At 35.4% G+C, this 23,667-nt stretch overlaps 1 protein-coding gene across 1 annotated transcript; it reads right to left on the reverse strand.

Annotated features, from left to right (window-relative positions):
* Window positions 1-1,993: 1,993 nt before the first annotated feature.
* LOC107187754 (diuretic hormone 44) lies at window positions 1,994-12,777 on the reverse strand. Its single transcript, XM_015575919.1, has 3 exons — window positions 12,628-12,777; window positions 2,979-3,371; window positions 1,994-2,052 (listed from the first exon to the last, which is right to left on the reverse strand). Exons 1-3 carry the CDS (start codon window positions 12,775-12,777, stop codon window positions 2,023-2,025), a joined length of 573 nt encoding a protein of 190 aa, XP_015431405.1. The 3' UTR covers window positions 1,994-2,022.
* Window positions 12,778-23,667: the final 10,890 nt, after the last annotated feature.

The raw sequence follows: 23,667 nt of genomic DNA on the forward strand, positions 1-23,667 counted from the left end.
TTCACTAGAAGTGGATGGGGTATATGTTGTAATTGTAATAATAATGATAATAATACTAAGTATTATATAAACAACGATAATAACTAAGACAACAAAAAAATAAACTTTTTTAAAGAACAGTACAGCAATATGAATTATTTTGATTATATTTTGTTATGCTTTAAAGAAAGCGGTTGAGAGGGAGGTGGGAATTAAAATGTACAGCACACCTGTCTTAAATGAAATTTATTTCATTTTATCTACGTTTTGTGCAATTTAAGTCATTGGAATAAACAAAACATCGAATCGAAAATAAATAACAATATTATACAATTTCTTTAAATAAATAGCTTAGAACTACTATATGCACAGTACTTTTAGAATGCATATACATTTTTTTAACAAGTTATATATCAGTTATATAACATGTAAATAATGATATAATATAGTTATATCTATTTTCTAACATCACCGTAAACATCCGAAGCGTTAATTGTGTTTCATTACTACATTGTTATATTTTTTGAGATATAAACACGTGTAAATAAATATGTATTTAGCATATAGGCGGATAGATAAACAAAAGTTTAAACGAAACAGGTAAATAACGAAATTAATAACTTTTTCAAGCAGAAGAGAAAAGTGATCCATTATGATTCCTTTGTTTCAAGATATTTATTTGCCTCGTACTTTTAACACGGCTAAAAATACTTAGGACTAAAATTCGTATAATCGGAAAACAAGTAACGCTTCGATGTATTACGTAGATATAATGTGTATATATGTAACTTTTAGGGGCAAGCGTTTTAAACGTAGCATATACATTAATTGGTAACATATACGAAAAGAATAATTGATTTGCACATAATACAGTATTTCTTTGGTATACCCATCTGACTGAAACATAGTCAATTCCATTATCACGTGTCATTGTAAGGATGTATGTAGATATCATGGAATGTATAATAGCGTTTAACATAAATGAAAATAATATCCAACAAAGAAACTGTTCACTCAAAAGATGCTTAGGTAGAGATATTTTCTTGAAACATTTATTTTCAATTACATTTGTTTGTTCGTACGAGTGAAAGATATTGAAAACAAAATTATGGATCAAGGTGTACCTAAAAAGAAAACACAATTACATTACATTAAATGTACAATCTTTCCCTTTGCATATAACATTTACATTCTGTTACAAATAAATAGTAAAATATTGAGGTGAGCATATAATTATTTCAAACAGTTTCTGTACAGTCGAGAGGTTCTATTTCATAATAATTTGTGTCTTCGCGGTTGGTTTCAGAGTTGGAATATTTTCACCTTTAAATAATCACAATAAAATATACTGCGGTATCCCCGTCGGTATGCTCTTAAAACTTAACATTAATATGACGTAACATTTACAATAAATTACATTAAAAGTTGTACGTCGGATGTCTAATGCGGAGGTTATCGATCGGACAGACTTGAAAAGATCACAACACATAATACTGTTCTGTTTCATGATTCTGTGTAATTGGAAAAGGAAAGAAAAAATAGAGAACAATTAGAACGCAGATCTCGGAACTTCGGTATCAGGTTATTACTTCGAGCATTGAACTCTTATCGCTAGCTTTTCTGCGTAATATATACCAAGAGAGGTTCCATGTGTGTCACTTCTATTATGTCACTTCTATTCGCTTCCTTTTCTGGATATGAAATTAAGCTAGCTAAATCAAAGAAGGAATACTGGAACATTCTCACGGCTTCGTAAAATCTTCCTGAGCTATTGGAAACCTCACGGGCACACGGCCAATAAATCTGCACTGTGCTCTACACCGGAGTAATTTGCAGGTAACAGTCAATGGATGGAACGACGAAACCAAAATTATGTTTCTTGTTACGCCACTGAATGTATACATGGGCAATATTATGGTGTAACGGAAACATGAAAAACATGACGAATAAATACACAAATTATATGGTAACTGGCTTGTCAGTTAAAAAACCGTAATAGCGAGACTTGATTGTGGTGATTTCCATCCTGTTCTTCGGGGTTGATTAGAGTAGATGTAATTCGTTCGCCTGCACCTGGAAACAAATCGTTAACGTTCACCTTCTTTGCCTAAACCGAAGTCTAACCAAAATTTTTATTTTTATTTATCTCTCCGTAGAATTCGAAGCTTTCTATTGCAATGTTGGGCCAGTTTGATTATACATATAATAAATAGTACACAATACACAGTGGACTCTAACTATATTGCCACGCGAGGCACTTCCCCTTTAGGCGTACTTTCGAGCATACAAATTCGCTCTCCCGCCACGTTAGTGATGGGCACCATCGACTAAAAACTATCGACTAAGTCGATAGAAACCAACGACTACTTTCAGTCGACTAAATTTAGTCGCTTGAAGTAGTCGCTTCAAGCAATTCGCTCGAACTATCGAGCTATTGATCGGTATTGACTGGATCTTGATTATTTTCTTCGCGATGCAAACCAATTGTAATTTTTCCATATATTTTTTTATGCATTACCAAAGCCTGTGCAAATTATTGCTTATAACCTAATTGAGTTTCATAAAAAATTTAGAGCAGTTAATTTTTTAAGTACGAATATTAAATAGCTTACAAAAACTCGAATATTAGTAATTGTTTAAAAAAACTAGCTTATCACTTATATTTTTGAAATTCTATCTATGAACTAATAAATTTCCAAAAGGTAAATATACCAATGGTGCTGAAAATTTGATGACATAATCTATACATAACCGCTAAAGCAAAATTTCAGTCGACTAAAAACTATCGACTAAATAGTCGATAGTATGTCGCGATTAAATAGTCATTAGTCGATACTTTAATTTAGTCGATGGTGCCCATCACTAACTATAACTCATCATTGAACAAAACAAAAGTACACTCTGTTCATGACGAGTATACTCGATATAAACATCGAAAGGTTTAAAAGAAGAATCTAGGAGAGGGGAACGTGAGATCTGCTAGGATTCCCCGAAATTACCCTTCGTGTTTGATCGTCGTGTCTCTCTCGATAAGCGGCGTCGTCTACTTGGAGCCAGTCGTCGAGCCTTCCCGGGATCCTCTCCGGCGCGAAGCTACGATCGCGGCTCCTACCGTCCTGCCCGAACGTGAACTCGATCCCGTTCCTCGATCTCGCGTCGACGGGCCTGGACATGCCGCCGGTGTACAGTGGCAACGATCGTTTACCGATCACGTCCAGGAGACGACGATTCGCGTCGACCTGCTGCTGATCCTGCATCGCCTTGCGTCGCGCTAGCTCGAGGAGGACCCTCTGACGCAACACGTCCAGGGAGTTTACGATTGACAGAGAGCCGATCCGTTTGGTCCGGACCACCGTTGATCCTGGATCGTTACCCGAGTCAAACATTTCATTCTGAAAAATCGTTGGTTCGTGTTAATTCTGGTAGTTTCGTACGGTGTTATACAGGGTGTAACAAAAATGTTGGAGGGCCCGGAAATGGGAGACTCGTTAGGTGATTTGAAACAAGTTTCTCTTCAGCGAAAATGTTATTCGAGGCTTTGTTAACGAGATATTAACGAAAAACACCGACCAATCGGAGCGCGAGTCTGTCAGCCAAGTTCCCGCGGTAGCGTTGGTTATGTGCTACGATTGGTAACCAACGTTACCGCGGGAACTCGGCCGGCAGACTCGTGCTTTGATTTCGGTACTAAATTAAGTACTTGCTATCGAAACGAAAGTACTGATTATTTATTTGTATTTACTTGGATCGGTTCATTTGTAATTATGAATAGACAGTGGGATTCTTGTGTTTATTAATATCGATGAATGAACGACTACAGTGAAATTTCTATTATCGGAGACTCCGAAATACAGATTATATTGGAACACAGATCGTCAACTACCTGAAAAATCGTTTATCAGAATGGATTTGCCTCACTGTTAGTTCGGATGTTCGAGGTTCTACTGTACTTCGAAAGACAATAGTAACTATGAATATTAAGAAATAATTAAATATTCTATAAATGAAAGAAATAATATTTCAGCAAAAGTCTAGTATTTAAGACACGGTTTATTAAAAAAACAAAGAGCTCAACTGGCCCATTTGGATGAATACGTGAAACAATCAAATGGTTCGCGCAATTACCCCTTTAGCCGACCATTATTCTTCACGATTAAATTTCAAGTTATTCATTTAACCTTTCCGAAGCGTCGTTACCCAGAACTCTTTCATTCGAGTAATGGATCGACTTCGTTTCGATGTAAAAAAACGAAAGTATTCTCGTACGGTCTCCGTAACCCCTTTTATGGAGCACTTAATTTTTCCAATGTAGAGGGGGACGGGGAGGGAGGAAGAAGAAAACGGAGAGCCAACAATGTCCAGTCGTGGAATGGAGCAAAAGCGAAGGTCGTCACGGTGCGAGTTCACCCTTGTAACGCGCGAAAATTATTTAGGTTTCATTGCCGAAACGAGGAATAATTTCTGTTTCCATACCCTAAGTGGATTTACCATAGACAACCCTTAACTTCGGCTGGTGAGGTATACCTGCGATCACCTGCGAACTGGGCGATACCCTGCCATAAACCGTTTCGGCCATCGATGACCAGGATCGGTTCAGTGACCTAGTGACACAGGTTTGCAAACTGCAGGTGAATTACCGAAAGGGTGAGTTCTAATCAATTTATTGCTGATTATTATTTTCTTAATTTAACGCAAGCTATGGCTTATTTCCGGCGATAATTCTGCAAGTTTCTGTACCTAACTTTTTCTTCGGGCTTTTTGAAGAAATTTATTCATTATCAGTAACATTGTTGACAGTTATTAAACTACGAATTTTTATACCAATACCAAATTACGATCACTTCTCGTTTATTCTCTGTTACATTACCTTTTCGTTCACACGTTATTGGAAAATGAAATTTACAAATTCGTAAAAAGGAATTTACAAAAATGTAAATGTGCTGATCCTGTCTTTTTACGTGACACATAATTTGCCTACGTTTAAATAACAAACGACAGATGATAAAAAGTATGATTTCATTTGTTACGTCTTGTTTATTTGCTGTTATTATACGCGGTTTCCTGCGATGCATGGTGACCTACTTGTTCGGAGTTTCGTAGTACAAGCGTAGCGCGTAGCCACCGCTAACGCGGGAACTCGGCTGGCAAACTCGCGCTCTGATTGGTCGCGGTTTTTCGTTAATATCTCGGTAACGAAGCTTCAGTTTACATTGTTGCTAAGGAAAAAGTTGTTCCAATTCACCCCCCGAGTGCCCCATTTCCGGGTCGGAGGACATTTTTAGGACACCCTGTATAATAGACTGCGTTGTCTTATGGTAGGGATGAAGCGAGACCGAAGGACAGACGTGGCAATGGAGTCCTCTCTTACTCGCACATCGCAGAGGGTGAGGGAAAAGGGGGAAAAAAGTTATAAGTCATAGTTAACTAAACAGAAGCTGTAGTTTCTGATTTAATAAATACCACATAGTATGAACATGCCTTTCTCTCATCTTAGTTCTACTATTACTTTTGACAAAATTTTCGAATATTAATTTTCATGCATATAAACAATAAAAGTGTTAACGGGATGGGATTACGGGATATCTTTATGAAATATTCAAAGTTATTTTTGTTTCAAAGTTACTTATGGAACCTTCTGATATTATTTTGCTCAGTTACTTGTTTATATTGTATTTTAACGTAGTTTATCATACATTTAATAACAGCTTGGTACATATTAGGTGCGTAAACGAAATGATCGATGGAACTTTTTTCATTCCGTCTATCTCTTTCATTTGAGTATTAGCGACTACCTTGTGTTTAGTTCAAGTTCGCTCGTATTAAGATTATGTTCAATATTAGAGTCAATATTAGAGTGTGTGGGTATCCGAAATCACGGGATTCCCGAGACTCGGGTTGGGTCGGGATAAGTCGGGCGAGAACGGCCGGGATCCCGACAGTATAAATCGCATCGGGATCCCGACAGATGTCGGGTCCCGTAACGTATTTGGGTCCCGAGTGATATTTTCGAGAAGTTTTCCCTCTAACGGCAAAAAATTATACTATACAATACGATGCCATACTGAATCTTCAGGTTCATGACATGAACTATAAATGCTAAATAAGTTAACGATTCTAAATGGAATCCTGCGGTTGGACAGGGTTAATAATACAATCTTCAGTACACATGTCTTCGTACGTTATGTTTTTATTAAGTAAAATAAATAAAGTGGCAGTATTAGGGACATTTAATCTATCATACAATATACAGGCATATATAATATTATTTTAAATTATAATGTAAAAAACATAATTATTGCCGAACAATGTCGAGGAATTATATTAGCTCCAATAATCGACGATTTACTGTGTTCATCTTCACAAATGGAAGTAAACCTGTATCGAACATATGAGCTATATTTCTTACACACGTAAACGTTCTGAAAAAAAATAACGACAGATCACCGTCGAAGAAATCAAGCGCGATACACATTCATTATGGGGAAAAATGAAAAAAAAGAAAGAAGAAAGGAACCGTGAATAGAACGATCTTCGTATATGTGCAACGTTCCACCGACCCGCATATTTCCCTCGTTTTATTGCCACTTCCGTGTGTAACATGCGCTCCCAGAATATGAATAAAAGCTCCTGCAGCTATTTTACGGAAGAGGGCGACACGCACCTGCGCCCAGAAGTCTTCGCGTTCGGACGTGCTTCAACTTTCATCCACGTTTCCCGCCCGTGATTCACGCTACGGATTAGAAGGGTCATCTGATGGGAAGAAGGAATCCAGAAAGTCTTCAGTGATCAGGAAAAACTTTGGAAAATATTAGGTTGATTCGAAAAGTTCCGTTGGATTTCGAGCCCAGCATCTTTATCGTATTTCTGATGGAGTGGTGGAATGTGTCGCCATCTCTCGTCGTGTCTACATGTGTATATTAGGGATGTTCGATTCCGATTCGATTCTGCAGAGGATCAATTTTTTTGAGTAACACGTCACTGCAATTTATAACACATACACTAACGGCCAAAAGTATATATGGGACCAGGTCTGATAATTAAAATATTATTCTAGAAAGAGTTAATGAAGGTAACGTGTTTAAACTGACAGAATGTGATTTCTATATGTATTGATTCCGTAACTTTTATTTTATTGTCACAGAATAATGAGTTAACGTTCCATACTTTTGGCCGTTACTGTACACTACGTGGCTTAACTATAAAACCAGTCTAAAATTTTCAATTCTTATGTATTGTGGTGAAAATAAAAACGAACCAAGTATACCATGTCTGAAATCGTGTTGAGAAATAATGTTCCTCCAGAAAAGGATAAATTTTATTCCCTAGAAAGAAAGTCGTTCGTTTTAATTTTAATCACAATACATAAGAATTGAAATTTTAGGGTGGTTTTATAGTTTTGCCACGCAGTGTATGTGTTATAGATAGCAGTGACGTGTACTCAAAAGAGTCGATCTTCTGAAGAATCGAATCGGAATTGAACAATCCCTAGTGTATATACAGTCGAAGAAAGAAGTATTCGATACACTAATGGCGCTTATTACAAAATGACAATACTATTTTCACTGTGACGTTGGGTTAAGAATGATTTATTTTCAGGTATACTAAAACAAGTTTGCTTTATATTAAAGTATAATGTGATGGAGATACCATTTTGAACCTGTCGTTACCCTAAAAATAGTATCGCCAAGTAATGGTAGAAGTCATTTGGTACGAATCGTCACGAAAAATCATTTGGTACCGGTGAACAGGTGTTTTGTTACAGGTTACAGGTATATTTTCATTAGACTGTTTATCAGACTTTGCACCGTCGGATGATTATTTATTTAGATTAGTGAGATGTTCTGTGCAATGAAAAAACTTTGAAAACGAAAATTCGTCCAATAGTAGGTTAACAAAATCTTTTAACCAAGAAAAATGTGAAATGAGAAAAGTGTGAAAAAGTGGTATATAAATATGATATAAATTTGAAATTATAAATCACAATGCTACTCTTTTTATCCTTTGAGGGCAGAAATAATTTCTACCAGTTTCTAACCTTCATCCCTTGAGGGCAAAAAGGAGTTCTAACAATTTCTACCCTTTCTGAACAACTGAATACATAAAATTAACCCTTTGATTACGGATCTCCCCGAAACCGAACGCTTACTATGGAAGACGCTTCTCTATCTATGATTACGATCGAAGAATTTCCTTCCCGTGCCGCGTACTAAACAGGAAATATCGTCTCGGCTAAAAAATACTGAATCAAACGAGTCGAAGTGATCATTGCAGAGAATATTTGCATGTGTATTAAAATCGGTAGATATTATTGTAAATTAAAGTAAATACAGAGCAAATATAAGCAAAATAAAAACTGTTCTTGTCTGTTTATCAAATGTGGAATATTGTTACGTTCACTAAAACGTGAAAACTGCAAAAAAAACCGACATTACAACATACCAAGAAATTTTTAATAGTCCAAATAAACGAGACAATGGAAGAAAATGTCGAAAACTTTAAAAAATATTTATTCCCACGTTAATATACCACTTATTCTATTTCGTGAATACTACTTACAACAGGCGTTTAACCCTTGAACGGTGGAATTTTTTGTTTTAGAAACGTGTAAAGATTTGATTCCTTTATTCTAATAAAAGGAATTTATTTTTTTATTTTTACTAAAATTTCAATTTTTAAGTGGTAATTGACGAGTATACTTGTCGTTACCCACAAAATGGTCATTTCCTCGCGACGAGTATACTCATTAATGAAAAAGTATTTTATTTTTCCACGTGACGAGTATACTCGTCGTTATCCAAAATGTGATAATTTCGTCGTGACGAGTATACGCGTCAATCAAAAAGAATTTTATTTGTTCACGTCAGAAGTATACTCGTCGTTATCCAAAATGTGATAATTTCGTCGTGACGTGTATACGCGTCAATCAAAAAGAATTTTATTGTGACGAGAATACTCGTTACCCAAAATGTGACCATTTCCTGGTGACGAGTATACTCATCAAGCACCGTTAAAGTGGCAGGTATTATTTTCTTGTATATAACACGGTAATCAAGTTCACGCATCGATCGTCTGTCGCATAAAATTATAGAAACATTGCCTAATTATGTAGTCTCATTTTTATGCAGATAAATCTCACCTGGGGGAAATTGGGTGCCGTGACGTGCCTCGTGAATAAATTCGAGCCGTCGAAAAAGCAGGCGTCTTGTTTATTAAAATGGTTGGATAATTTTAAAAAAACATTTCAGCACCCTGGTCAGAAGTTACTAGGAAGTATGTATTGCATGTGAACGTTAATTAACGGCATTTCGCGGGTGTCTTTAATTAAACGGTCGCAAGAACGACTCCGTCTCAAGGGGACGGTGACAGGACATTTATATGCGCGACTCGAATCGTTCGAATGTCCTTATTAATTTCCATAAATTATTTTGCAGCATCCGTAGGTCGTTTGATTAAACAGGGAGAAATCAATTATTTCACAGGTGCGATTCGGTGTGTATCATCTCCACGGTTCGTGTCCATTTTTATGCAAGCAAATGATTCCACTGTTTATACAGGGTGTTCCGGAAACAAACGTGCTAAACACTACAGGTGTAGTCTACTCGGTCCACCATTTTTGTTTTAACTGTTCAGATCGATTTATCGCGAAATGGAAGCTTAATTTATAATTATGCAGGAAAATATAAGTCAATTAGTGAATGTATTTGAAGCACAAACTTACGACAATTTCGAAGCGAATTACATAATTAATACGAACTGACGAAATATAATCGACTCTAAATGTTTTTCATGTTTACTTTGATTATCATTTAATAATAAAGATAAATGTGTTTCCTATACTCTAAATCCAAATCGTATACAAATGTATGAAGACGTACACAATCCAGTTCCACAATTATTATGCTTTCTATTATGGAAATTAGTGAATTAATTTGACATCAGTAGCATCACAGCTGAGTCAAATTACAATCTAATGGTAGCTGACCGTGATTCCTCGATTCGATATCACAGTTGGCGCAATTTAATTTAATGAGCAGCAAAGTAATAGCTTTCTGGATAGTACACGAGAGTTAAATGGAGCTCTGTCACTAATGTTGTAGGAAATTTTCAGTTGTCGTGTGCTTCGTGATTAACTCATTATGGATCGAATAGTGACGTAATACGATTTTTAAATGTAAGATTCTTGTAAAATGATATACCTAACTGGAAGAAGAAATAGCGACGAAAAAATTATTAAGCAAATTCTTGGAATTCTTTTTCATAATTATAATGTTAGAAAATAGTGTTCAATAATGTGAACTGATGAAAAATTGCATTAACGCAATATTGATCGTTAATGGGTTAATCGGCGTTTAATTATCCAGGGCGTTGAAGAAACAGAATGGGCTTGCAATTTTCATACAGGAGAGTCAAAAAATGCGTTATTTAACAAATGCCAATAGAAAACAATCTTCTCGATATAAAATGACTTACTTCTGTGTTTGGGGACTGTTCAGATCGTAAGCGAGTCTCTTCGCGACACTATAACTCGTGAACAATAAATAATGTATTACCCACTGTTATTCGTTCATTACTAGTCATATATAATTACATTTATTCCAGTCAAGGATGGAGCAAAGCACACACTAAATAGTTAACCGAGGAATGAAAGTTCCGCCAACCCTAACCTAACGCCGTACTCAACACTTTCTGTTGAAGGTGGTTGAAGGATAATTTTGAATTAGGTTAGTTTAGTTGAAGCACACTAGCGGCGTAGCGATCGGTCTTCCTGAGGCGGGAGAGTCGCAACGGTAATGTTTCAAAACAAGGGATGTTCGATTCACTATTAGAAATCGATTCTCGAATCGATTCTGAATCGAATCATGAGAACCGATTCTCTTCAAAAATCGAAATTAAAGAATTGTTTTTGCAAGAATCGATTCAAAAGATCGATGTTTTGACCAAAAGAATCGAATGGGAATCGAACGTCCTTACTCAGAACGTTCGGGAATTAGCAAGAATATCTGCTAAAACAGTACGAGTAAAAGTGAAAGTAAAAGTAATACTAAAAATCTGTGTATTAGACCGCAATCGTATTAATACTGTAGTAACAATATGTTGTTTTCTCTTTGTATATTAATATTTAATCATTCGTTTATAATGTATATTTTGTCTATCTATATAAAGTATTATATGTATAGATATAAAATCTATCTATATATAATATATATAGATTATAGTATATAAATATATAGTATATATTAAAAACGTTTTGATGGTCTACATTAACTGTAACCTACAACACTTTTCAATAATCAGTTAACACGTCGACGAATAAAGCTAAATGCAGACCCCACGGGGTAAAACTTGATTCTCTGTGCTACTCTCGACTGCGATACAACGACTTTCGATTCACATTCGGATGTCAATTGTGTCCACGAGCGCGTATCCGTGGTCTCGCGACAAGCTAATACCATCTGGACGGCGATGTAACAGGCTTTATTCGTTGCGCGTATATCTGTATCAGCCTTAACGGCCACGCGTGACGATTTTAGTTTAAGCTCTTCACGATCGATTCAGAACACAAAACAGGTGTATTGTTTTGTACAGTCCATAAGTACACATATGTATATACAGGGTGTGTATACCGAAGTTGTTCGTTCCGTTTGTATAATCAGGTAAATGGTGACGAAATATATTGTGGATTTAAATTGACCGACAGAATGGTATGGAAATATCCTTTTTTTTTTTAATTTCTTTAACTCTTCCGTTCAGCCTGTAACCATGTGGCCATGTATTTCAGATTACGACATGAAGTATACATGTATTATCGAACAGAATTCGAGTGGTGAGTATTGTTCGAAATACAATAAAACCTTATAAAACCCTAATTTCTTTCAAATGTATCAAGAAGCTTCCTCTGATCACAGGTAGGAAAATAGATTTTATTAAATGTAATAATTAGACTGCGGATTTTATGCATTTATAGACTCTAAGCTCTGTGAAATACAGTAAATGGTAAAAGTGCCATCGGATGCAACGAGTTTTTTTGTTTTATTCTTAACTCAATAAGATACTTAAGAGAAGAAAGAAATTCCTACTTTTGTTCTTGTCCAGAAGAGATACTTCATAAAATTTTATTTTGCATAAAAATCCGCAGTTTAGTAATAATTTTGTAATGTACAATTACTATACATAACTGCAGGCCCCGTTTAAGATTTTTTGTGGCCCAGGGCTATCACACGTTCGGGGGTTTCTTTGGTTGAAAAGCGGGAGGGGAGTGGGGGGTAAAATACAGAAATTTTAAAAAATTGAGATTTATCCCAAATAAAATTAGATAACATTTAATCATAACGAACAATGTTTCATTACATTCCAACAACTTTGATCCGATCTGTTTCTACAAAATTTCATTTAATTACTTTTAAAAAATTACTTTTCAAGTAATTGTTTCTTTTAATTACTTAATCCGACGCTGCATAACTGTGATAAAAGTGAAAAAGTCAGCGAATAGGAACGATAGGAAAATGGCGTCTAAACGCTTTCAAACTACAAAAATGTTCTTGACGAGCATTTATATGTCGTGTAATGTAGACAAAATGAAAAAAGAGAGATATTTTTTCCGTAATTACTAAATGTAATTTTGAGAATGAAAAGTTATTGTTCTCGTACCTCTAAGTCCGGAATCCGATGATTGACCAACAACAAGAATGGCGGATGTTCCCGGGACAATTCCCTTTCGTCGTACGCGTTGTACGATATCGGCTGTCCCTTCGCCATAGTGATTAAAAAAAGAGGCACCAGAACCTTGATGAACGTCATTCTCCCGAGGACCAGCGGAAACGAGTTTACCTGAAACAATGAACAAATTAATAGGAGTTGTTCGTTTTGAATAATTTATTATGATTTCTTTCTGACGCACTATACCGATAACATGCTTCAAAATTACAGTCGGTTTTACCTTTCAAGTAAGATTTGATGTCGCCGGTCATCGGTGACCGTCACGGCACAAGTAACGATTCGAATGCCGATAAGTGGTGACCGCCACGACATAATGAACAAATCGAATGATGCTCACCGGTGACCACCCAAGGATGTAATTAGGGAATCAAATGACGGTCACCAGTGTCCACTAAGGACATAAATCAAGGAATCGAATGACGGTCACCGGTGACCACCCAAGGATGTAATTAGGGAATCAAATGACGGTCACCAGTGTCCACTAAGGACATAAATCAAGGAATCGAATGACGGTCACCGGTGACCACCAACGACATAAATTAAAGAATCGAATGGCGGTCACCGGTGACCACCCAAGGATGTAATTAGGGAATCAAATGACGGTCACCAGTGTCCACTAAGGACATAAATCAAGGAATCGAATGACGGTCACCGGTGACCACCAAGAACATAAATTAAGAAATCGAATGGCGGTCACCGGTGACCCCCACAGTGGCCAACGTATTAAATACTTCTAAAAAATTGCTACGCGTACGGAATAGATGGATATAGTTTTATGAGAAACGTGAAAAGTTTTTTTGAAGAGTGTTTCGTTTTCAAGCTTCAGAAAATTCTCGGATTCTCGTCAAGAGGAATGGGGGGGTAGAGAGAAAGAAAAATTTTCGTCTCGTCTCGGATTGATTTCACCGGCATTCTACAGGAGCTGGATATATCAGTTGAGGCTACTTCGGGCCACGCCTGTTTGCACTGTTAACATCCGGTCCAAGGGTGTCTGGCCATTCACAGTGGCTCCTCTTTGATGGAAGTGCCATTAACCTCTTCCCGCTATGAGACACTTATACGCCGCGCGATTCCTCCTTTCGCTTTCTGTGTCTTCATCGTTTCTAGACTCGGATGAGCTGATTGAACCGAAATCTGATAAACAAAGGTGTAGTTACTCGCAGAAATGTCCGTTTGTTTTATACGTACCCTACATTTTAAGTGTTTAATTAATGGTAAGGTCAAAAAATTAATATTTTTCATTCATGTTAGTACAAATTGTGAGCGATTTCCTTTAGATTAGATCGCATTTGAAAAATTTTCATAGTTTATTTTGAAAAGTATTTTTAATATTTAAAGCTGACAGAAAATGCAAGAATCGAATTCAACAAAAAACTGGTTGAATTAATAACTTTTGAGTGTTTAATTAATGTTAATTTTTAAACAACTACATAATTTTCAAATACTACATATATTAGTACTTCTAACTTCAACACTGATTATTTAAATGTATATAATATGTTATACATATGGGATGGATGGATACTTTTGCGAGTAACTGTCCGTATTACACAATCACAACTAGATGGATAGACGAAAATTGCAAGTTCATACTATTTCCATTGATAGGAAATAATGAGTAATATTCATGGCTCGTTTGAAATACGATAAATCAATTGATTATTTTATTTTATTTTTTTTTTTTATAGAATTTACTTGCTTTTGATGCGTGAATGTTGCACCTTCATTGTATTTGTGCTTTATTTAGGCATGAAATAGTTTAAATGTTAAATTGGATATTTAATGCAAAGAGTTTGATTCTTGAAATTATGTGTATTTTTATTAAAAAAATTGTAATACTCCGGGAACGTACAAAAGACACTTCTATTATGTCAGCTATTATTACCGGAAGAATTATTGTTAAACTAATTCGAAGTTATTTGTTCAAAGGGTTAAAAAGTTACTTAAATTATGAAATAAACGAATTCTGAAGTGTCTGATGACTAGACTGCGGATTTTATGCAATTATAACCCATAGGGCTCTGTGAAACAGAATACAACACGAAACTTTCATTGGATGTAAGGAGTTTCTTATTTTATTCTGAAATCAATAAGATACTTTAGAGGAAAAAGGAATTCCTATATTTGCTCTTATCTTAATAAATTACTCTAACAAATGCCATTTTTACGCAATCATAGCCTATGGGGCTCTGTGAAATACAATAAAAGACGAAACTTTCATTGGATGCAAGGAGTTTCTTATTTCATTCTGAACTCAATAAGATACTTCAAAGGGAAAAAAAGAAATTCCCATGTTTCCTCTTATCTTGACAAACTACTCTAAAAAAGTGTCATTTCCCATAAAAATCCGCAATACTAATGACCAATGGACAGGAGTGTATGTGGACACTATGGTACCAGACGAAATATGTTGTCGATCCTCGAAATATTTCATAAACGATCCGAGAATAGTCTCACGGTTATCCACCACGGCGCACGCTATCAATTCGATTACACCGTCTGCTTATGTCTGTGTATCCGTTGTACATTATATTTAGACGAAGGAGAAGGTCGGGCACGACGGTCGACGAAACGGGCAAGGTCAAGTTCGACAGCGTGAATGAATCTGGGTCGACGACGCGACAGGTCTGAATGTGAACGAACGTATCCGCGCGGAGCGTCCTCGTCCGTCGAGTGTGCGTCTGTATACGTGTCCCTGTGCATGAGTGAGAGAGACAGATAGTGAGAGAGACAGATAGCGCGAGAGATAGATAGCGAGAGAGTTCATTAACACCGGAGTTGGGGCTTAATTTGCGCTCGGTAATTTTCGGTTTGCCGTTACCCCGTCGGCTCTCCAATTACGCCATCGGTGTTCGTTGGTTGGCGCGCCGGACCTGTTGGTCACTGTCCAGGGGGCGCCACCTTTTTCGTCGGTGTGTAGTGCAATTTCCCATTCTCGTCGTCGCGGTGCTTTGTAATTGGCTGACGGAAAACGGACATTTTTTTTAATTGATCGGTCGACGGCCACGGCCAGTAACCCGACGACACGTCGCTGGGGGAAAAAAGCCTCTGTGCTACGTTGGGGACGTTCTTGCGGTCGAATTAAATGGGAAACGTGGATGAAATTGCAGTAATTATGGAGTAGTATAAGTAATTGGAGAATAGTGGTAATGATAATATGATCGTGTTATTAATTGTATAGTCGTGTAAATGAATGGAGCAGTGTAAGTAACTGTACTGTAGTTGAAGTAACTATATATACTACTGTACGAAACTAGAGAATAGTTTATGTAACGATAGAGTAGCGTAGGAAACTACATAGTAGTATATAAAACTGTGTAATAGTGTAAGTAACTATACGGTAGTGTAGAAAACTACTTAAAGTATATGTGACTATGGAGTAGTGTAAGAAATTACATTGTAATGTAGAAAACCGTATATGAGGAAAAGTAACTATGTAATAGTGTAGGAACCTATATAGTAGTTTAACTAACTATACAGTAGTGTAGAAAACTACCTAAAAGTATAAATGACTATGGAGTAGTGTGAGAAATTACATTGTAGTGTAGAAAACCGTATAGGAGGATAAGTAACTATGTAGTAGTATAGGAACCTACATAGTAGTTTAAGTAACTATACAGTAGTGTAGAAAACTACATAAAAGTATAAATGACTATGGAGTAGTGAAGAAATTACATAGTAGTGTAGAAAACCGTATAGTAGTTTAAGTAACTATACAGTAGTGTAGCAAACTACATAGTAGTGTAAGGAACTAAATAATAGTGTAAGTAACTATATAGTAGAGTAGAAAACTACGTAAAAATATAAGTAACTATGGAGTAGTGTATGTAAATGGATAGTAGTGTTGTCAGTGATATTGTTTCTGATCTGGTTAGTCGAAATGACGGAGAACGATGGGGTCAAATCTAGAAGAGATAAATAGGGTATTATTTCGGAACGAATAGAGAATTTCACAGGAAACAGTGGAATAGTTATTGGTATAACTTATACACAAATGCATGTGGAAATTGAAATCGCGATCCATTAAGTGTCTCGTATTATGACTAAAAAGAAAAGAAAAAGTTTAGTTCAAAGTGAAGTTGTGTAAAAAGAAAATCGTTTATTGACTCTAATCATGCAAACATTTATATGGAGTTTAAATCCCTTGCACTGATCTGCAATATTAAAATTAATTTTTCAAAATAATCGGTAGTTTATTAAATGAATGATTTAATGTTACTTTAAATAAGAACACTGTAAGGACACTAAATAAACTTATTTACAAAACGTTCTATACATGGAAATGGTAACGTTAAAACGAACTCTGTCACAAGTTTTCCTCCCACTTGGTCCCAGCGCACTAGTCTATCGTCATTGTATCGCGCTTTGTTATTGTCCTCTGGCCGCGACCAACAAACAATCGTTTTCATTGTGCCACTGGACGATTAAATTCTATCGATAATGTCGATACTCTTACAGCTCCAGGAATAATATAGGGCGTCAGTACCTGCTACAGGAGGTGATTCTAACGCGACAAAGCTACGGTCAGGCTTATGTTAAGTATCAACTTCACTGTTTTACTATAAACGATGGAATTTTTAAATTTATAAAGATCAATACACAATTCGTCGCCCGAGTTCTTAACTGTTCTAACTCCATTTAAAAAAAAAATATAGTTAATCGATCTGCGTGCGTGTCATTGGTCCGAAGACTACAAATTAACCATAATATAAAAAAAATTCAGAAACATTCATTTGAGAAAACAACAAATATACTTTTAAGTCCTGATTCTGAAACTTCGATAGTTTCTTCTTAATGGTTGTATCTCCAAATAGTAACGACAATTAAAACTTTGCTGATAATAAGATAAAATTTTGGTAAATATTGCAATAAACAGCTATTCAATAGATGATATTATAGTGTGCTTGATTATTTCACTACTTTCCTACTTCTATAATATTAAACTTCATAAACTTTACACTCAGTTTTCTTAATTTATAAACTAGTAGGGATAAAACGATTATGAACTAGAACGACGAATTGCTGTACAGATCACTTTTCAAGACGAGAAGTTCGGTTTTAAGCGAACACGTAGCATTACTCCGTCCAATAGCTATAATCTGTTATATCATCCCTTTCAATTTTCAGATCAGATGAGTCATTTTTTAATGAAACTCGGAGCAAAAGGTATGGAACGCTGTACATAACTTAATTATAGAATATAATAAGCTATCATTTAACTATATTTTATGAAAAATTCTAACACTGATCATTTATCTGTTGTAATTAATGTAATTACCTAAGATGAGCAATCGTTCCTGTGTAGGCTTGTAGAGTAATTTTTTAATGAAAATCGGCAAAAATGTTGGGGACGTTGGTTCTAAACAAAGGAGGGTATAAATTTTATTTTAATTTGGACCTAACGAAACCTTTAATAAATACGTAATTTTAATTCAGCAAATTCAATTCATAAAAAAAATCTCAATTCCATTAAAATCCAAAGCTTACGAACGAATAAAATGAAATTAATGAAACAAATCATGAAACAGTTGAACGCGCCACCCAAGTAGAATAACTCCTGACGCGTCAGACGCGTTTCACGCGTACATATTTCGCCCGTAATTTTCAACAATTAATAATTCGGAAACGAAGCCTTGAACACAATTTCGTCAGTCTTAATTGTTAGTCTGAATTTGTCATTGTAGAATCCACTTGGTAAAAATGCTCCACATTTTTGTTAACACCCTGTACCAGCACTTCTAACGAGCAATAAAAGAATAAATATAAAGCAAATTTGTACAATTACATTAATTTAATTAATGAAATTTTTCCAATTTTTTTCATATTGAAATCTGTATTATAAAAACGCATATCTACATATTAAGAAATTTAACTTTCATATGCCAAACATGTGTTAACACTATTATCATTTATAATTCGACTTTAATAGTTACAAAATTTCCTAAGTGTTCATTCATTGGTGCATTTACCCTAATACATATACAGAGTGTTCCGCTTAAAACCGGCCACCTAAATATCTTCTCCATCTGTGATCATACGAGAAATATTTTTTATGTAATTTGCATGGTTTCAAGGGACGAATCAGACACCGAAAAAAATTATATAAGTGAATTTCAAATTTTTAGAGTGAATTTTGTATAAGTAAATTTTTAGAGTTCAAGGTCATTTCAAGGTCATATCATTATACATGGACAAATGCGTAATAATGTTGGCTATAACATACAACAGGAAAGATTATGTGCATATACGTAAAAAAAACATGGGTGACCTTGAAAAAAACCATTAAAAAATGACACAAAAAATTTCATTTTTTCAACTCTAGTCATCTTTTAAACCATTTCAATTACGTAAAAAACATTTCTCGTACGATCACAGACAGAGACAAATATCTAGATTGCCTGTTTTAAGCGGAACACTTTGTATAATAAATAATTAATAATTTAATGTTAGTATTTTATTAAATGTTGCAGAGAGAAGTTGCCATGTTCATAGAGACCCTTACGCAATATTTCTACGCTCACCGACGCGATATTTCACGTGTTGTATTACGCCGATATCTCGCGGCTAGGGTACACGCGAAACTTGCTTCATCGTTGATTGCTTGCTCGATCCACGACGATAAGTAACACAAGCCGAACTGACCTGAATCGTGGGTCTCCCTTCCACGCCCTCTCTCTCTAGGTTAACTTCAAAGCAAACGAACTTCGCGAGCCCTACGCTCCTCCCCTGCTTCATTAACACCGTTCGACCCTTCAAACATTGACTCTTCCCCGCACACGAATTAACGGTGAACTTTCCGTGAACTTTCCAGTCTGGATGGGATTAACGGATCGCGGATTTCACGAAAGAAATACCGATAAATTCAGTCGAGCATCTGAGGAAAAATCGTATAAAGAAGTCAACGTTTTGGATATAATTAATGATTCTCGTAAAAAGGTACGTATAGGGGAAAGGTGTCTAAAACGATCCCTCGGAGTAAAATGATTCCTGGCTGCCCTGTGGTTATTAGTGATGCTATATCGTAATGTCGTTCTACAATAGTTCTCCCCGCACGCCACTAGTCGTTGCATGAAGTGCCATGTGAATATTGTCCACAAGAAAAATTAAAAATTACTGCAATTTATCTAAGATAAGGTCTTTTTCAATGTTGCGTAACTTTTGTCATAAACGGTTTAATGTGATAGCTGCTTCTTGCGCGGATTTAACCACAATTCAATAATAAGTTATTTAATGTTTCGTTACCCCATGTAATAAGTTAATGTTATATTCAACCACTGAATGTGAGTTGGGTGTTTGGGGTCATATGGTCCCTCTCTAGTAGGATAAAATGATCCCAGGAATCATTTTACCCATTTGCTATATTATTGGTTTTGTTTTAGTTACAACAATACCCCGTTAGTATGAAAGAATTATTTAGAATTATTTATTTATTTAAATAAAATGTAATAACTGAAATGCTTTTTAATGTTCGTCGTATTTACTATCAGTAGGTATAAAATGATCCCCGGGAATCATTTTATACACATACATTACAAAATGATCCTTAAGTATGCCTTCAAGGAAATGTGAATAAAAAATATAATTGATCAGGCAGCTAAATTTTATTTATGCCAATGATAAGGTAGATAGACTAACTTATAAAAACTACTTTACTTTTATTTAAATAATGAGCATTTGTATTTTTTATATAAATTAAGCCTTAAAGGGATCGTTTTAGACACATTTCCCCTACACTCCAGCTCGTAAGTATTAGGGCACTTGTCGAATACAAAGTAAACACAAATTTGGATTGTTAACAGGTTGAGCACTACAGTATTTTTACTCTTAGGAGGGTATCATTGTAAAATATTAGACCAAAGAAAATGGGTTAGGTCTGGTAACCCCCAAAAAAATACATTTGCTTAGGTCTTTGTTATTAACAATACAAGCACTCACGCGTTGATTTGAATATTTGTTACTTTCAGTATTGATCTACTACTAATAATGTTTACAAAATGTTAATGTTGCTGTTTGCAAACAATAAATTTTCGTAATTTATATAGAAATTGACGAAAGCTTTTGTTTATTCTGCCAGTTTATTAAAATTATATTCAGGGCCGTTCCTGGCGGGGGTACAAAGGGTGCACCCGCACCAAGGGCAGCCACAGATCGTTTATTATATGTAAAATTTTGGCTAGTATAAATAATAATTAAAAATTTTTTGATGGTTATGAAAATTTTAGACAAACAGAATTCAATCAATTAATTTTATACGTAATCTTTGTAACACTAGTCGTACACAATTGCAAATATTTTCTGTATCTACAAAGATTTTTGATATCTACACGAAAGATTGATATTTTCGGCAGCGTGTTTATTCGAGCGCTGAGCGTTGAACGACATGGAATCTGACTGAATATGGGGTCACAAGAATGGATGCTATCGCCGTGTTGGCGATACACATACACCCATCCTTCAATTTACACGGTTTCGCTTTTATACGGTTTTTAAATTTAAAAAAAGGAATATTCTCTATGTTTTATATTGATTGTTTTACCCCTACGTATACCAATATATGATACATACAGTATATGGTTTTTATTTTTATTTCTTTGATTTGTTATGGAACATTGCTAATTTTTGTTTATGTGTATTTTTATTGCAATAAATTGAATCGAAATATATAGCGTAAAAAAGTTTTTGAATATGTATGAATACACTCGACGTTTAACGCTCAACGTTGGCCCGTTCAGAATAAACGCGCTGCCGAAAAGTATTCATGTTTCGAATAGGTATCAAATAGGTAACGATACTCTCGTGTAAGTATCAAACAAGTATCGATACTTTCGGGTACGTATCAACTAGGTATCGATACTCTCGTGTAGGTTTCAAACAATTATCGATACTTCTAGGTAGGTATCAACTAGGTATCGATACTCTCGTGTAGTTTTCAAACAATTATCGATACTTCCAGGTAGGTATCAAATAGGTATCGATACTATTGTGTAGGTATCAAACAAGTATCGATACTTCCGGGTGGTTACCAAACAAATATCGATACTTCCGGGTAAGTATCAAATAGTCATCGATACTCTCGGGTAGGTATCAAACAAATATCGATACTTCTAGGTAGGTATCAAATAGGTATCGATACTCTCGGGTAGGTATCAAACAATTATCAATACTTTCGAGTAGGTATGAAATAGGTATCGATACTCTCGGGTAGGTATCAAATTAGTATCGATACTTCCGGGTAGGTATCAAACTGGTATCGATTCTTTTTTATACCTACGTCTTTGATATATATCAATATTGGATTGAAACTTGAAAAAGGGTATCGATAATATTGATACGGTATCAGTCACATCAATACCGTCGATACACTTATAGTGTCCAATTCACGATCCCGTCGCGCATCGTCTTTCCACCTGGCAAACCTTAATTCCGTTTTTGACCATTAGGTTTGAGTATGGGCGTTCCATTAGCGGGACAGGTATGTAATTGCAAGGAACGATCGGTGCGCTTGCTACCTGTACGTGTCGTGGTACACACACACACAGGTACACATGGAACCGTACGGATATCTCGAAGCTCTCGACGGATCCAGGTGAATCCTATAAATGCAAATTCGCGCTAGATAACGTTAATAGCGTTTCGCGTTTTACGACCGGTTTTTTTTCGTAGCGAGATTAAAACCGCCATCGCTGGGAAACGGAGATTCGATCAGTCTTTGGTGGTCATTAGGGATCGATGATATCGCGTTAATTCCTGTGAAATGTTCCTGACTGTCGTAGAGGTCAACGAAAAGGTCCTTAAAAATTGTCAAATGTTAAAATGAATCGTTTTTAGTTCCATAATGAACTGCAATAACAAATTGTTCGTTCATGAAATGAGTAGTTTCTTTTGAAAACGGACGAAATCCAGTTATTTTCATTTGTTTAATTGCTATTTATTCATATTTATTGGTACTAGGGAAAACGTATCGATGAATGAACACTTAAGAGATTTTGTAACTATTAAGGTCGAATTTTAAATGATAATAATATTGATAAATATTTGGCACGTGATAATTAAATTTTTTAATATCTATACGTTTTTATAATATGTAAATTTCAATTTCAAAAATTGGAAAAATGTAAGTAATTAAATTTAGAAGAAAAAATATAGATTTCACTTGTGAACGAAAAATATTAAATAAATAAACATTTTTAGGTTATTCCTGGAAAAAATCACAAAGGCTTATTGTCCCGGCCGTTACAGTAGTGTTTACCCTTAAAGCCTTATATACAGGGTGTCTCGGGTCGGGTAGTATAACCGGACAGGAGGTGATTCCATAACAAAATATAAGTGGAAAAAAGAATATATTTTTTTCATTCAAGGTTTCATTCTCGAGAAACTTGGATTTGGAAATTCATCTACGTTATGTGTATTTGTGCCTGGCAATAAGTCGAGTCAAGTTCATAGCCTGCAATGAACAGACACGTCAGCCAAGTCCGATTCAATTTCACGCGTATCCAAGAATTTTTCGAATTGGATTATCTCGGAAACAAAGCCTTGGATGAGAAAATTTTATTCTGCACTTTTGATCTATTTTCACATAAAGACATGAACTACTGCCCACTTGCACCATCCTTTCGTTCGCATCCTGTAAGTATATTCAGCATTTGAAATGTGATCCACTTACAAAATCATTTGAACGCATTCGTTTTAACACTGAACTTTCCAACGCTTAACTTCTAAGATAACATCCTTGACTATTTAACACTTAACTTCTTAACACTTTTAACTATTTAACAGTTAACTTCTTACCACTTTTAACTTTTTCACACTCGACTTTTTAATCCTTAATTTTCCGACACAAAAATTTTCATTTAAATAACAAATAGTAATTACTTTTCTCGCACGACGAGTATACTCGTCATTCATGGATAAGAGGTTAATATACTTTTAACTTCTTAACACTCGACTTTTTAATGCTTAATTTTCCGACAC

The sequence above is a fragment of the Dufourea novaeangliae genome, unplaced genomic scaffold (genome assembly GCF_001272555.1).
Source record: "Dufourea novaeangliae isolate 0120121106 unplaced genomic scaffold, ASM127255v1 scaffold101, whole genome shotgun sequence".
Lineage (NCBI taxonomy): Eukaryota > Metazoa > Arthropoda > Insecta > Hymenoptera > Halictidae > Dufourea > Dufourea novaeangliae.

Coding starts and splice junctions, on each gene's coding strand:
- LOC107187754 (XM_015575919.1), bottom strand. CDS start 12,777: ATGACGTTCATCAAGGTTCTGGTGCCTCTTTTTTTAATCACTATGGCG. Junction 3,372..12,627: donor ATCGGATTCCGGACTTAGAG/GTACGAGAACAA, acceptor ACGATTTTTCAG/AATGAAATGTTTGACTCGGG. Junction 2,053..2,978: donor ACGACGATCAAACACGAAGG/GTAATTTCGGGG, acceptor ATTTGTTTCCAG/GTGCAGGCGAACGAATTACA.